General features: G+C 36.3%; 1 protein-coding gene across 1 annotated transcript in view; it reads right to left on the bottom strand.

The window, feature by feature from the left end:
* The window catches only part of l(2)09851 (WD repeat-containing protein 1 l(2)09851), a 64,617-nt gene extending 57,335 nt beyond the window's left edge, over positions 1 to 7,282 (bottom strand). Inside the window, exons 1-2 of the mRNA XM_090396200.1 lie at positions 6,803 to 7,282; positions 1,543 to 1,817 (exon numbers count right to left, since the gene is read on the bottom strand). Of these exons, the coding sequence (XP_090252326.1) occupies positions 1,543 to 1,817; positions 6,803 to 7,064 (537 nt within the window). The 5' untranslated portion in view covers positions 7,065 to 7,282. The remainder of the gene's footprint in view (positions 1 to 1,542; positions 1,818 to 6,802) is intronic.
* Positions 7,283 to 15,914: the final 8,632 nt, after the last annotated feature.

Raw genomic sequence — 15,914 nt, 5'->3', positions numbered from 1 at the left:
TTAATTATGTAGTGCTGTCATAGTAGCATGAACACCCCCTTGAAAATACAAATCAGGAAATTGATGATTTATATGAATCATGTTATGAAGAAAATTGTATTAAATCTAATATCAAAACTGGAGATATGATACTAAAGCTCTGTTCTTAGAGAAAGCTCTTACAAGTCTTCAATATTCATTAAATAAGCTGAATAACTGCTGTAACAAATTTAGTTGGAAAATTGAAAAAAGACAAAACCTATGAATATAGGCATGAACATGAACAAATTAATTGTATTCTCAATTAATGCTAAAGAATAAATAAACCATTTCAGCTCTAAATTTAGGCACAATTTTGAGCAAAGACAACAAATTAAATATGGAAACAGATAATTAAAAGTGATATGGTAAGGAGTTATCTGAATCAATTTATATACCAAAACACTAAACAAGCAGCTTCTTAATCTGAAAGCAATAAGAAATACAACAGGTAATTGAAAACTGGGGACCACAGATGTGAAAATTCTGTGGAAAATTATGAGTCACTGGAGAGCATCACAAAGTTATATTAACATCACAGAGTTTTCACAGTTATATTATTATTATTATTCGTGACACCTCCAAGGAGTCCGAAGACTCATCACGGGAGGACACCTATTGTACAACTCTCCACCACTACACTGAACTTCTGCTATCAATCATCTACATCAGCGCCATCTACCGCCCATCACCACAAATAGTATTTTTTGTCTGTAAATTGCATGTGTTCTGAAGAGCCGATTTGTCTATATGCGGGATGAAAAACCCGAGTTTCCAGGAGAAAAAACCCTGCTACCTCCATATGAGATCGGCTAACTCACCTTCGATTGAAAAAAAGTCCATATAAAGATTCCTCCCATCATGATGAGACTCGAACTTAGGCCTTTTCCAATTGAAGGGCACAACATACCATCATTCTTCCAATTATATTAACAACAAAGATGTTGGAAAGGATCTTTGATAACATGTAAACAAAATAGAAAAAGGAAGGGTTAAGAGAACAGGTGTATGGAAAAGATGGTGGTAAAGACTATAATTAAGAACAAGACCTAAGTGGAGTAATGTAGTTGGGTCTTCTAAGGTACTTTAACTTAGAAGTTCAAAAATTAGGATTTGATAATAATGATTTGGAAGAAAACTGTTATTAAGAAGCCAGTAATAATGTAAACTTAATTATGCTATAGAATCATCATATTCTGTACTCTCATTGCAAGTACATATCAGGAAATGAAAATGATGGTCTATTAGATTAATTATTGACATAAACCAATTCTTTATCTTCCTTAACCATATATCTATATAGATAGTCTTATAACATTATTCTGTTGAGGAACTCCCAATTACTAGCAGTGAGACCTCCGAATTTTCTGCTATATCACTGGATATGCTCTCTACTAAGATATACAATGGTGAACACTGTACTAGCCACTAAAAATTGTGACATGAGCTGATCTTCCATGTGCGGATTTGATTATATATATATAAATGCAATAAAAACTACTACAAATGACATTTCAGACTCACTCTTATCCTATTTACACAGCCAGGATGATGTATCAGTGCACATTCCAGTTCAGGTTTTTCATCCTCATCATCACTGTCACTCTCTTCTTCTTCTTCTGATTTAATTTCCTTTGGTTTTGTTCTGTTCATGTTACTCATCTTCATTACCAAAATTTTGTTAACATGAGATCTACTTGCTTGAGTTCCAGCAACAATATATGCTGTAAGTGGGAAATGATCTTCTCTGTTATCACCCAAATGATCTGGAATTATGTCAAAGCTCAAGCAAGGTGCTCCTATGAAAAGATAACCAAAAATTAGTAAGAACACTAAATGAATAAACTACACAAAATGCAAATTTGAAAAGTATACTCTTTTTTTCTATATTTTTTTTTTTTTTTAATGTGAAAAGGCTGTTAGCCTTTCACAGATGGGATTTACATAATTAGTATCAGTACCATGGTGGACTAAGAGTTAGATACTTCAGAAACCTTGCAATAAAGATTAAACATGAAACTTTTTTCAAGTGACTTCAGGTCTTCAATAAGTAGGGTGATGGTCTCATATCAGGTGATAAAATTCATATTCCACCATCATCGCAAAACATCTATGCCCATGGAGGGATTTGACACAGCCTATTAGTCAGAGAGTGGATGCAGTAATCACTTAGCCAACTAAGTCAGCAATGCAAAGTGCATCATGTAAATGCCATATGTTAGGAAAAATCAAACTCTTTTGAGAATCGTTTTCTTATGATGAGTAATACAGGTAACAGTAACAGAAAAGTAATATGAAAATCCCAGAACTGCATTCTGATTGATGCAACTCAAGCAGCTTCGTTTGCTTACATGTGGATAAAACATAAAACAAGAATATAATTTCTTGGCAAATTTAAATTAAGAATGAGACATGTCGCAACAGTTTGTATCACATCTCATTCTCTCATACTTTTATAGTGTTAAGTTTTAGTTTCACTTTATGCTATATTCTTTGCATTATATAATTTGCACTTAGCTCCTGAAGAAGCTACCAACTACAGAGTAGTGAAAATTTAAGTCATCTTATTATTTTCAATTTTTTATAGTTCCTTTTAACATTTAAATCCTACTTTCTATGATACCAATGTACCTAATACTATAGGGATGATTAGCTGAATTGGCTATGCCTTTGACATGTTGTCTAATTTGAAACTCAGTTCAGAAAAGTGGAAAAGAATGCATGATAGTTCCATTGTACAAGTGTGGTTGTTGAAAGGTTTTCCACTTGGTTATCATCATCATCATCAAATTCCTGCCACGTACCCTCAAGGGGTGTACAGGATATGACAGTACCACATGAAAAAATTACATCATTACTAACTTCCTATCTACAATTTTCCTCCAAATCAGTCTGTTACTTGTCAAGACTCCAACATTATCAGATCTTATATTTCTATCGTCTAAGGCACTTTGTACCGTATCAATCCACCTATATCTTGGTCTTCCTCTGGGTCGTTTTCCTGCCAACCTGGCAGAGAACACTTGTTTTGCTAATCTTTCCTCTCCCATTCTATTTAAGTGACCATACCATCTGAGATTAGCTCTGCTAACGCATTCCTGGATGCTGACAATGTCAAGTTCTTTCCTATCCACTTGGTTATACTATAAATTAATGATGCCAAGAAATTTTTTTTTTTTTATTTTTTTTGGTTTGGTTTAACTCTTTATGCAAATATAAGCAAATAAAATTTGTATGTGAAGGAACTTCATGACTGGAGTACTCATATATAGAGGGTAATGACTTCGCATCACTTGCGAAGTCATTACCCTCTTAACGACATGTATAATGCTATGCATTATGGGAAGAGTCACTACCCAGACTGGTTTTGACCCCAATGAGGTTTCATCAGTAGGAGAGAGACCCATAAGTGATACCAAGGTTGAATGAAAAGTCATATTCTGGTCTGGATATTGTGACCCTTCCCATAATGCATAGCATTATAGATGTCCATAAGGATGTGTGTTTTGCATTATGGGATACTAGGACAAATGATGTGAAGTCATTAGCCTATATATACGAGTTGCCCAGTCGTGAAGTTACTTCACGTGCAAACTTTGTTTGCTTACACTTGGATAAAGGATTAAACCAAGAATATAATTTCTTGGCATCTTTAATTTATAGTAGAAGGGTGGTGCAAAAACCAATGTATAACTACTAACTATCAGTATTTCTTGAGTGGTAGTGAAGATTTGAGAACGGTAGCAAGAACTAGAATAAGAAATGGATTGACAGACAAACTATACTCTGCAAAAAAAAAAAGAAAAAGAAAAACAAAAGCATGGACTTAATAAATGGAGAATGTGTTTTAACAATTTTGATCATATTTTATAAAAATGTTATGGCTCAGTTGGATAAAGGGAATGGATACGCTGTAAAATCACTCACGATAAATTAAATTAATTTTTCGAGTTTGATTTTACAGAGGTTTCCAAACTTATATAAAATTGAATTTGTGTTGTAAGAAAATAAATGTAATAATTTTTCTGTAAAAATGCATAATTTAATGTCCATTGAGCTGTATGTAAAATGGAAAAAAGGGGATTAACCCAGATTAGAACAATGACTACGGAAATACAAAAATTTGCAAGGTCTTGCAAAAATAAAAATATGTACCCACGAATGGAGGGAGGTGAAGTGACATCATCATGCTGGCAGGTGATTCTGGAAACTACATCGTAACAAAGGATTAGAGATGATATAAAAGAGGACTGAGATGAACCAGCAATGTTCTTAATTTCAAGGTTCTTGGTTTTTAGATGCCAAGTTTTGCTGTTTTCCAGAGAACGGAATTCCAGGTGTGTATGTATGTGTGTGGAGGCAAGGCTGTTATGCAATGGAGCTCTTGTTTGAATGTATGGACGTGCTAGGAGAGTGCTACTACCCACGGTCATAATGGAGACTTCAGCAATTCCTTTTCAGTTACCGATGAAAGAATCGCAGCGACCTTGTCTGGCAATTCCCAGAGCAAGAACCACTACATTGTCCAAGCGATGATCGTAACCTATGGTGAAGATGGACTGAGGTATTGTGCAATTGACCAAAATGTATATGTAAAAGGGCTATTCTAAGTAGGCACAAATTTTGTTAATACTTTGTAATGGTGAAACTGGAATTATTATATGTAATGAGTGTGCTTAGAGATAATTGTTGGAAAGTGTTAAATAATGATTTTGGTCACAAAGGAGTAGATTGATTGTAAATTTGTACATATAATGGAAGAAATTAAGCTAAGATATAACTTAGGGAATAGCTACATGTTTAATTTAGATTAGTTAACAATATGAAGGGGTTCAGTAAATTGTATGCAATATAGCCAGTTGTATGTTGCCCCTATTGTATTTTGATAGCCTGAGAGAGAGATATCATTTCCTCTTTGATGTGTGTATTGTACATTCTTTCTAGGTTTAAATAAAATGTTTTGTTTTACCTTGCCTGATCAATTGCCAATGCACTATTTCTGAAAAACTAGCAAACCTGTGTGCACTATAGATTGAGAATCGCCACAACATGCTTATAGGAAAATACGTGTATTAACTAAAGACCGTATTCCTTAATTCTCAAACTAAATTAGTTCAATTAGATTGGTGCAGTCATTAAAAAAATTAATTTTTCTGATTCATTACTGCGCGAATTGGTAACCTGCATATCACAGATCGGCTGATAACTTAAGGTCTGTTCACTAGCAATGGGAACAGGAAATGAGATTAAGTAGGATTAATAGCGAAACATATGTCAAGCTGATTAAAGTAAAATTATTATTATTATTATTATTACTTGACACCTCCAGGGAGTCCAAGACTCATCGAGAGAGGCATTTACTCTACAACTCTATCTCCACTACCCATAATCCAACTACAATGATCCACAATTACACCAATGCCATCTACCACCCACAACTATCACCAGTATTTTCACAGACAATCACAACCATCCAAGCCCACGCCGAGATTTGAACCCACAGCCTTTTAGCAGAAGAGCAGATACATAAACCACTCAGCCAACTAGTCCAACTAAGATATAGAGTAAATTAAGAGTAAAGTAGCAAAGAGTTAGCTATGACATAAAGGTGTTGAGAGCACAGCACCTATAAGGTTAACAAAGGCACACTTGAATTTAAGATACAAGAATAAATTAATAGAATATTACAATGGCACAGATGATGACACCATATAAAATATAGCAACACTATGATAACATTGTATTTTGCTAAGGCATTTGATGGGATACCATATGAAAGGCTGTTGCATAAAATACAAAATATGGGAATGAAATACAAACTATTGACTTAGATAAGTCGGTGGCTAATGGATACCAGAAAGTGGTATATGGGGATATGAATTTGCGAGATTTAAAATGGCCAGTGGTATACCCCATGTATCAGTACTTGGACTACTATTGTTCAATCTATACATTAATGACATTAGGAAAGATCTGACAGGAAATTTTCAGTTTGCTAATGATGCAAAGATAGGCAGGCCAATCAGGGATATTACTGATGTCCAGCTGAATGATTTTGAATAAGCTGGAAATATAGCAAATGAAAATGGTGGTCTATTCTGTGTTAGTGTGTGTGTGTGTGTAAAGTTATGGTTTGATGTGATGAGATTTTGAACCTGCATATTAGGAGGCTAAGTTGGAGTTGTAGTGGCCAGGAATTTGCAGTTCAAAGGTTACATAACAAATGTAACAAATACAACTCAGAGGATAATTGCAATGTAGAAATGAACCTTGACATATCAGGATAAGGAAATCATTTAGTCTCCTTACAAAACTTGATACTACCACTCCTAAGTGTGGAAGTGGGGGGGGGGGGGGAATAAGGTACAAAGATTACATCAGGAATATGAAAGAGGTCTATATACTTCTAAATGGGTGCTATTGGATATCGTATGATGAATTTTTTTTATTCTATGGAAGGCAGGAAGGAAACATGGGGGTATCCATGGAAGTTAAGTTTGTTTGTAGTAAAGAAAGGGGCGAAAGTTAGAGTTTTCTCCCACACAGCAGTGAGCGAGTGGAATAGTTTGCCTCTTAAAGAGGTGAGTACAGCTAATATAAATAAGTTTAAAACAAGGAATGACTGCTGGTTTGGGTGATGTACAGCCTCACGATGAGTCCTTGACTACCTGGAAATCTCAGATAATTATCAGTTTGTTATATATCTACCACTACTATTATAATTTCGTTATTACAAATACAATAACGACTAGCAATGAAAATCGACAATATGCACTTGTCTTACCGGTCTGAACTTGGTGATATAAGACATACGCAGACTCATCACATTCCAGAGGGCCCTCAACATCATCGACACCAGGCAAGTAAGTTCTACAGAGTTTATCTTCATTTTCTTCTTCGTCGTCATTATTTTCGCAATCTATACTATCATCGCAGTCTTCGCTTCCAGAAATTTCTACGACTTCTTCTTCTTCCCCACTACTACTTTCATCGTCCGTCTTTATTTCTCTTTCGACAGACCGCATTTCACTTTCCTCACTTGCCATTTATTTCTCTGAACACGTGTGAATCAAACATACATATGCCCACGGCAACCACCCTGGTCTGCCACCTGCAAGATCATATAATTTCAGCAAGTAGAATAATATTCAAAATTTATGTTCGATTACAAATATTATAACAATTATTCTAGAATCGTGTTTCGTTTATTTTTAAAAATATTCCAAAGGAAAAGGTTAGTGATCATCTAATTATTTGAACAGCACAAGAACAGAGTTCCACTGTTAAAAATATAAATATAAATTACTAATTATAATGAAGAGCCAAAGGCCTCAATTCGGCGACATGAACATATTTAAGTTAAGGGATATTATCCCATATTGTTTCCTAGCCGAAGGGAAACAATATATGATATATATATATATATATATATATATATGTAGAAAGTATTTTTATCTTGGGTATAATTATGTTAAAGATACCAAGCATACATATATATATATATATATATATATATATAGCTTGTACTTTAAGGCTTGTTTTGGTAATCTTTCTGTTTTCATTCTTTGAACGTGTTCCATCCATCTATGTTTATATTTTTTAATTTTTTCAATTACTGGTTCTTGGTTTAATTCTTTCATAATATCTTCGTTTCTTTTGTGATCAAATAGGGTATACTTTGCAGTTTTTCTCATAAACTTCATTTCTGCTGTTGTTAGTCTTTGTTTGTCTTTTTGTTTTATTGTCCAGATTTCGCTTCCATACATTAAGACTGGTAAGGCTAATGTATTGTATACTTTTAGCCTGGTTTGTTTTTGAACTAGGTTTGGTTTAAATATAGAGTTAATTACACCTGTTATTTTTAAATATTTTGCAATTTTTACGTTTATATCTTTTTCATTTTCATATGTGATCATACATCCTAGATAGTTAAATGAATTCACCTGTTCTAAGATCTTGTTATCTATTACTATTTTACTTCTTGCTGGATCTTGTCCTTTAAAGGCCATAGATCCAGCAAGATCCATTGATATTATCATACCATAATCTTTGGGTATCTCATTTAGATTTAAAATAGCTTTCTGTAAGTTATCGTCAGAATTTGTAATTATTATTTGGTCGTCTGCAAAGAGGTGAAAGTTTAATTCCTTGATGTAAATTTCTACTCCATTTTATTATTATTTCATTTAAGTAGATATTAAAAGAGTTGCTGAGAGGGGACATCCCTGTCGGATCCCTTGGTTTATCTCTCTTGTATATGATAGCCCGTGATTTAATCTTATTTGTATTTGATTATTTTCATATATACTTGTGACAGCTTTTAGGATATTATTTGGTATTTGTCTTTCTTTTAATATGTTAAATAATATGTTTCTTTTAACTTTGTCAAATGCTTTTTCAAAGTCGATAAATGCAATATGCGTTTCTATATTATATTCTCTTCTTTTCTCTATTATTAATTTTAGGCAGAAGGCTGGGTCTATACATGATCGTCCTTTTCTAAATCCATTTTGTACCTCTAGAATAAAGTTTTCGGAATATTTCATTAGTTTGTTATTTAAGATTCTGCTGTATATTTTGTAACATGAATTTAGTATACTGATACCTCTATAGTTTTTAGGGTCATCTCTATTACCTTTCTTAAAGATAGGAATCACAATTGCTTTTTTTTTTCCATTCTATTGGGGGGATACCAGTTGAGTAAATTTTGTTTAAAAATAATAAGAGTCTTTCTTTGAATCTTGTTCCTGCGTATTTATATAGTTCTGAACCTAGCTTATCTTCTCCAGGTGATTTTCCGTTTCTTTTTTCTTTCAGGCTGATTTCTAATTCTTCTTCAGTTATTTCCTTTTCATTTTCGTTAATTGTTTGTCAGTTGTCTTTTTAAAAATATTTGTCTGTCCACAGTTCTGTGTAGTAATTTAGAAATTCTTCTAAATTACTACACAGATTTATTACTACAATTATTACTATATATATATATATATATATATATATATATATATATATATATATAGAGAGAGAGAGAGAGAGAGAGAGAGAGAGAGAGAGAGAGTTTTTTTAAACTTGGGTATAACATATGTTAAAGATATCAAACTATTTTAAATATAAACCTGGTTTTTTACTCCATTTCCCAAGTAAGCAAACAGACAAGTCAGTCAAATTTGCGCCTGCAAGTATTGCAAGTCTAGCTGACCCTGCAGGAAGTGCAAGTCACGGTAACTCGTGGTAAAGGTAGAATAAGTTCTGATCACTATTCTTAATATTTACCCTTAATGCAAAGCACATCTCCTGGAGGAGATGTATGATGCTATGCATTAAAGGCAAGGGACCACTACCGAGGCCGGTTTCTTGAGCTATATCTATAGCCTGTGTAGCTCAGTAGAAGTGCCGTTTGCACTCTATGGCGCTTGACTGCACGAAGAAAGGATTTGGTGGTTCATATCTAGTCGCCGACTAGAGGAAATTTTTCTAAGCCTTTTATCGGCCGGTTCGTTCCCGAGTTAATCGATCTCTGGCACGGGCTAGCGGTTTTTTCTCCCGGAAACTCGGATTTTTTGTCCAGTAAACTCAAGAAAATCGACCGTAGAACCCACAATATTTTCAGACATTAAAAATATTGTGTTAGGGTTAGAGACCATGAGATGGCGGCACTAGCTTGCCACCTCCTTCACTGCGTACCGATGAATCAGTGATAGCCCTGGGCCAGCTATCTCTCTGATTGGCTACCAGTGGAGATTGAACTGCCCACTCAGTCTCCAAAAGTTAGATAGGGTAAACGGCCCCGCCTATTCCCTATACGGGAACAATATAGGCGTTAGCTGATTTTTTTATATTATAATATATATATATATATTATACACACACACACACACACACACACATATGTGTGTGTGTGTGTGTGTGTGTGTGTGTGTAGAAAGTTTTTTACCTTAGGTGTATATTAGGGAAAAAGGATTAAAAAAATCTAGCTTATAAAATTGCTTGGTATCTTTAACATAAAATATACCCAAGGTAAAAAACTTTCTACATATTACTCTCATCCTGAGATTTTTATTTAATGAGGTCAAAGCACATTATGGCAGATTGTTTAGGTAAAATATTTATTAGCTCTGTATTACTTCACCCTTGGCATTTTTTAGGTCTGGCTCCCAGTGACGAGACCTGAATAAAGATCGAAATCCTTATCGGTAGTGACCATTACCTTAATGCATAGCATCATACATTTCCTTGTGGAAATGTGCTTTGCATTAGGAGAAAATTCTAAGGAAATTGATCACAGCTTGCACCTCCTTTACCACGAGTTGCCTAATGTTGCACTACGTGCAGCTGTAAACTTGAGTTACTTGTCTGCTTGTTTACTTGGGAAAAAGGATTAAAAAAACCTAGCTTATAAAATTGTTTGGTATCTTTAACACACACACACACACACACACACACACACACACACACACACACACACACACACACACACACACACACACACACACACACACACACACACACACACACACACACACACACACACACACACACACACACACACACACACACACACACACACACACACACACACACACACACACACACACAAAGGCCTGTGTAGCTCAGTGGAAGTGACGCTTGCGTCCTCTGCGCTTGGCCTCCTATTCGTAACTATTCAGGGAGTGTCTGCATTATTCTGGTAATGGTGTGATATGTCAAGTGTTGATATGTATGATACCACGTTCAGCTGAACTGAGAGATTTCCAAGATGTGATTGTAATTAGGTGCCATATACGTAGTCGTTCCGTCAGTGACATTTCTAGCCGTCTCATTATATCGCTAAATATCCCGTATTTAGCGACTGGATATAGTCACCATCGATAAGAAGATAATTTAGTTCCATTCTCGTCGTGAAGAGAAGAATCTTTATATGTTTTTTTTATAATTGAAAGCTAGTTAACCGATCTCATATGGAAGTGGCAGATTTCTCCTCTCGGAAACTGAAAATCTTCATCTCGCATACAGGAAATTCAGATAAGAATGGAATGCAATAAGCTTGCCTCCTGCTCAACTTGCAGTCAAGCCTTCTGTTCCTTTGCTAAGTCTGTTAGGCGTAACTTCTGTCCTTCGTGTTGCCACCTCTCTTTCATCTTGATAACACTATAGTAACCTCACTCAAGAAAAAGGCGGACCTCTTCGCATCAGCTTTTTCCTCCAGCTGTTGCCAGGACAACTAAAGCAAATCACTTCCCATACTTCCACAAATAGATGCCTTCTCTGTAAGTTTGCCAAAAGAACGTCAGAGAAATGCTCATTAATCTTGATAGTAATAATAATAGTAATAATACACAAGTATGATTGACTGATAGGAGCCAACAAGTTATGTATTGAGGTAGAAAATTCCCCTAAAAGGTTCTGAACCAGTGGGGGAACCACAGGGTTATATTCTGGGTCCATTGGCATTTAATTTATGTATTGTTGATGTCCTACCTTGAAAAAAAGTATTTGGACATAAATGGACAAAAAGTATCTTGCGTGCCTTGCATATTTCGGATCCTCCTCAGCTGCGTAGCTCGGGGGTGGGGGAGGTTTCCCCCGGGCAGCACTTTTCATGTGAAACACAGTTTTATTTTTTGACGATTCTTTTATGTTAACTTAGTAATTTTTATTACTTAATTAATAACTAGTTTTAAACAACTATATTTACAACTAAAATAAACATACACATAGTGTTTTAATTTATTTCCCTATACGTCGTTTTGACTTTTTGTTGTATTTTTGGTGTGTATTGAGAGGGGCGGAAAACTCAAGAACCGTCCCGGGCGACAAAATCTCTAGCTACACCTGTGATCCTCCTATATGTAACTATTCAGGGAGTGTCTGCATTATTCTGGTAAAGGTGAGATATGTCAAGATACCACGTTCAGCTGAACTAAGGGATATCCAAGATGGAATTGTAATTAGGTGCCACATAAGTGGTCTTTCTGTCAGTGACATTGCTATCCATCTCAGTATACAGAAATCTACCGTTGCTTATGTCATGCGTGATGGAAAGTTGATGGTGATTACACAGCAAAAAAATTCCCTGGGAGGTCAACGATACTCACTAACCGAGTGCTGCTAGCTGTGCCTTGGAATGTTCGAGCATCCTACAGGTCATCATTGGCAGATCTCGCAATCAACCTGGAAAATGTTGCAGGGGCCACTAGACCTATCCTCAGAGGGTTGCATGACTTTGGTTATCATGGAAATGTGCTGTGAACAAGCCACACAACACCCCTCAATGCCAAATCACGTTTTTCACCCCCTTTCGTGGACCACAGATGATTGGAAAAGGGTTCTGTGGAGAATCACGCTTCCAAATGTTTCACTCTGATGGTTTTGTTTGGATCTGGAGATTAATCGGGGGAACAGTTCCTGCAAGATTGCATCATTCCAAATGTCAACCGTTTGATGAATGCTCAATAATGATATGAGAGTGTTGAGAGTGTTTCAGATGGATAGGGCATTGGGGAACGTACCCTAACCATGACGTCTTGGAGCTTACCTGGATATCGTGGACAACTTTAGTTACCCTTACATATTTCAGCACGATGATGATGCTCCATGCCATACTGCACTGCCTGTTCGAGAATGTTTCCACAAAACACATAGAAGTGTTAATATACGGCTAAGAGTTCAAGCCTCAACCCAATCGAACATCTTTGGGACGAATTAAAACTCCGACTTTGCTCCATACTACAGCAGCCGTCATCAGAATCAGCAACGGGGTAGTTTTGTGCAAGGAATGGAGGAATCTTACTGTTGCTATGAGTACGTATCAGAAACTGGATGAAAGCATATTCCTAAGAGTTGTTGCCTGTCATTCAGGCCAAAGGTGGGATCACACAGTATATTAGAAATGTAATTAAAACGCATTTATAACAATAATTAAGTGGGAAAATACTCTTTTCAACATAGTATAGTTCAGAGTATAAGAAATTGCTTGCTGATGATTGCTTGCTAAATTTGAAAGACCGGTGTCAGGAAGTTCTCATGGGATGTTGTTATAAGTTGCTTAGCATTGCTTTGTGCTTTGGAAGGAAAGATCGGGATATCATTTCAGTGTTGCCAAATGTAAAATTATTCACTTCGAATAGATAAGGTGGAATAAGGTTTATCATATTGCAGGAATGTAATTATGATCATCGTCATTTAAGATCTGTATAGCCATGTTAAGTGGAGCATCCATCCATATTGCTGGCTACAAGAAGTAAGCAGTCATTTGAATCTAATCTGTAATTCTGATGTTATGCTGAAGATATGAAAATACAGAGGAACGTTTTCTAACCCTTTCTTCGACCGGTGCCCAAGTTAGTTGATTTCGGCACAGGCAATCAATTCTTTTATCCCACAAAATCATGAAAATTGACCATAAATTTCAACCTGGCCACCAACTCACACATTCATACACAATATTTCCTACAAATTATATACACTGCTTGAAAAGAAGTAAACGGACTTTCCCATGGACACAGTGCATCGTGCAAGGTAACGAATCACATGTTCATAGCAGATATAAATTGAAGTGTGCTCCCAAAGCAATGCAACTGTGTCAGTGTGAAGTGGCTGCGAGAAGGGAACTGACAGAGTTTAAAAGAGTCGTTGTGATAGGATTTCATTATCCAGGTTTATCTGTTTTCACACAATTGTTGACAAATTGGACCATCCCAAGCAACAATCAGTGATACCATACTGAGAAGGAAACACAGGGAGTTAACTGCAAGTGTTACCCGCAATGGACGACTCACTACACTCACTGAATGTGACCGTGGGGAACTACAAAGAATAATATGTAAAAACTGCCATTCCTGGACCGGCCTATTGAATATGGAGTTCTGGGCATCGACTTGAACAAGAATCTACTCAAAAACTTTTAAAACCTTTCTTTTCTCTTTTAGCAGCCAATGCACCATAAACCTGCTGCTGCTGTAACTGCACGGTTTGTGGATATGAACGTCACTACACTTGACAGACCCCCCTGATCTCAACCCTATTGAAGATTTCTCTGATGAACTGAGTGTCGGATGTTCGGACTAATGAACTGATGGACGTCCGCCCCACAACAGTGCAGGACCTTATTACATGCCTGCAGGAAGAATGGTCCAAAATGGTCCAGTGATCGCTATCGTATGCTTGTGGAAAGTCTGTCCCATAGGCTTGCTGCAGTCATCGCAGAGAAAGAAGGTCCTACATCTTATTAATCTTCGCGCCATGACTGTTCGTTCCTCCCACTATGCCGTCAGTTGACTTCTTTCCAAGCAGTTTTAGGGTTAGAAACTGCCATATGGTGGAATTATCTGACTTTCTTCACCGTCTGTTGTTTATAATTAGTGAGAGCCTTGTTACAGCTATCTATGATTGGCTATCAAACGAGATGAACTGCTCTCTCTCTCTCTCTCTCTCTCTCTCTCTCTCTCTCTCTGTACCATTATCTGAAACTTCAAATGAATCAAGGACTCATCGGTAAAGCTAATACACATTCATCCTAGAAGCATTCACTACTTCAACAATTGAAATATTCTGCACACTCACAGAGAGGTCAATAAACTTCTAATTCCACTTAGAAGTTTATTGACCTCTATTATAACACACCTCTTTCTCTCGTTTAAATGCTTGCAGTCTATACACTCTCACTGTGTCCTCGTAATCTTCATTCTTTAATCGGAATATAATTTGAACCCTTCCCAGAGATCTTTTATTCCCTTTGAACCCGGGACACCAAAAATGCGCACAGTAGCATAGGTGCGGTCTTATCATGGCCTTGTAAAAAGATAAAATGACATCCTAATCCTTACATCTTAATCAACTTTTCAGCTTTGAAATTTTTGCTATGTGACCTTTGAATTTCAAATTCCTATCCAACATAACTCCAAGAAATCTAGCCTCGTCAATTTCTCTCCAAGTAAAATCCCACAAAAATATGCTGTTAAAATCTCATCATGCTAAAGTGCATAACTTTACACTTACTAACATTCACCTGATAATCATTAACATTTGTTAATGATTATCATTTGAACATTTGAACAGAACATTTGAACAGGCTTCATTAACATGAAGCCTGTTCAAATCATTGTGCAAGCGCTGGATATCAGCGGCATCTCTGATTGCCTGGGCTATCATTGCATCATAATCGGCAAATAGTTGAATATCACCCATTAGATCCATCCAAATGTATTATTAGGATGGATCTTATAATATATATATAAGAAACGTTTCACGAACATGATACTTGGAATGAGTGGTGAGAATCTGTGTTTTGGAGAGAGAGAATGTAGGAGGAAAGTATAGAATCACACGTACAGCTTGTACGTGTATATTTATAGTTATACGGAATATATAATTTCTATATATTTTATGACTATGGATATTCCGGAAATCTCTTTATACAAGAAAGAGCCAAATTTATCTACACGTGTATGTGTGAGAGAAGAATGTTCCACGTATAAACTTTGAGGGGAAGTAGAGAACGTCAAAAGGAACCATATTCGCATAGGAAAGCATGATCGGAAACGCAATGCGAAAGTGAGAGGTGGCGCTGTTTGCCAGTGCTCAAGGTGAGCAATTGAAGCTTCTTCATTTCAACTTTCGACGTCGTACGAAGAACATGCGTCGTTTTACGAACGCTGAGATAGCAGGCATGCACCTCGTTTACGGGTTAGTTGACGGTAATGAACGACCCGCTGTACGAATGTATTGCGAAAGCTACCCAAACAGACCTGTACCACATCACCAAATGTTTGCGCATTTGCATCAGAATTTGCGTGACTATGGATCATTCAGGGATCGCAGGCGTGATAGTCGGAGCCCACGATCGACGCGAAATCCCATCATGTAAGAGGAAGTATTACATGTGATGGATAATAATCCAG

The sequence above is a fragment of the Typopeltis vanoorti genome, chromosome 7 (genome assembly GCF_054136105.1).
Source record: "Typopeltis vanoorti isolate ZY-2024b chromosome 7, IOZ_Tvanoo_1.0, whole genome shotgun sequence".
In the NCBI taxonomy this organism is placed as follows: Eukaryota; Metazoa; Arthropoda; class Arachnida; order Uropygi; family Thelyphonidae; genus Typopeltis; species Typopeltis vanoorti.
Note: the sequence above shows the minus strand (reverse complement) of the source record. Positions and strands in the feature narration are given on the sequence as shown.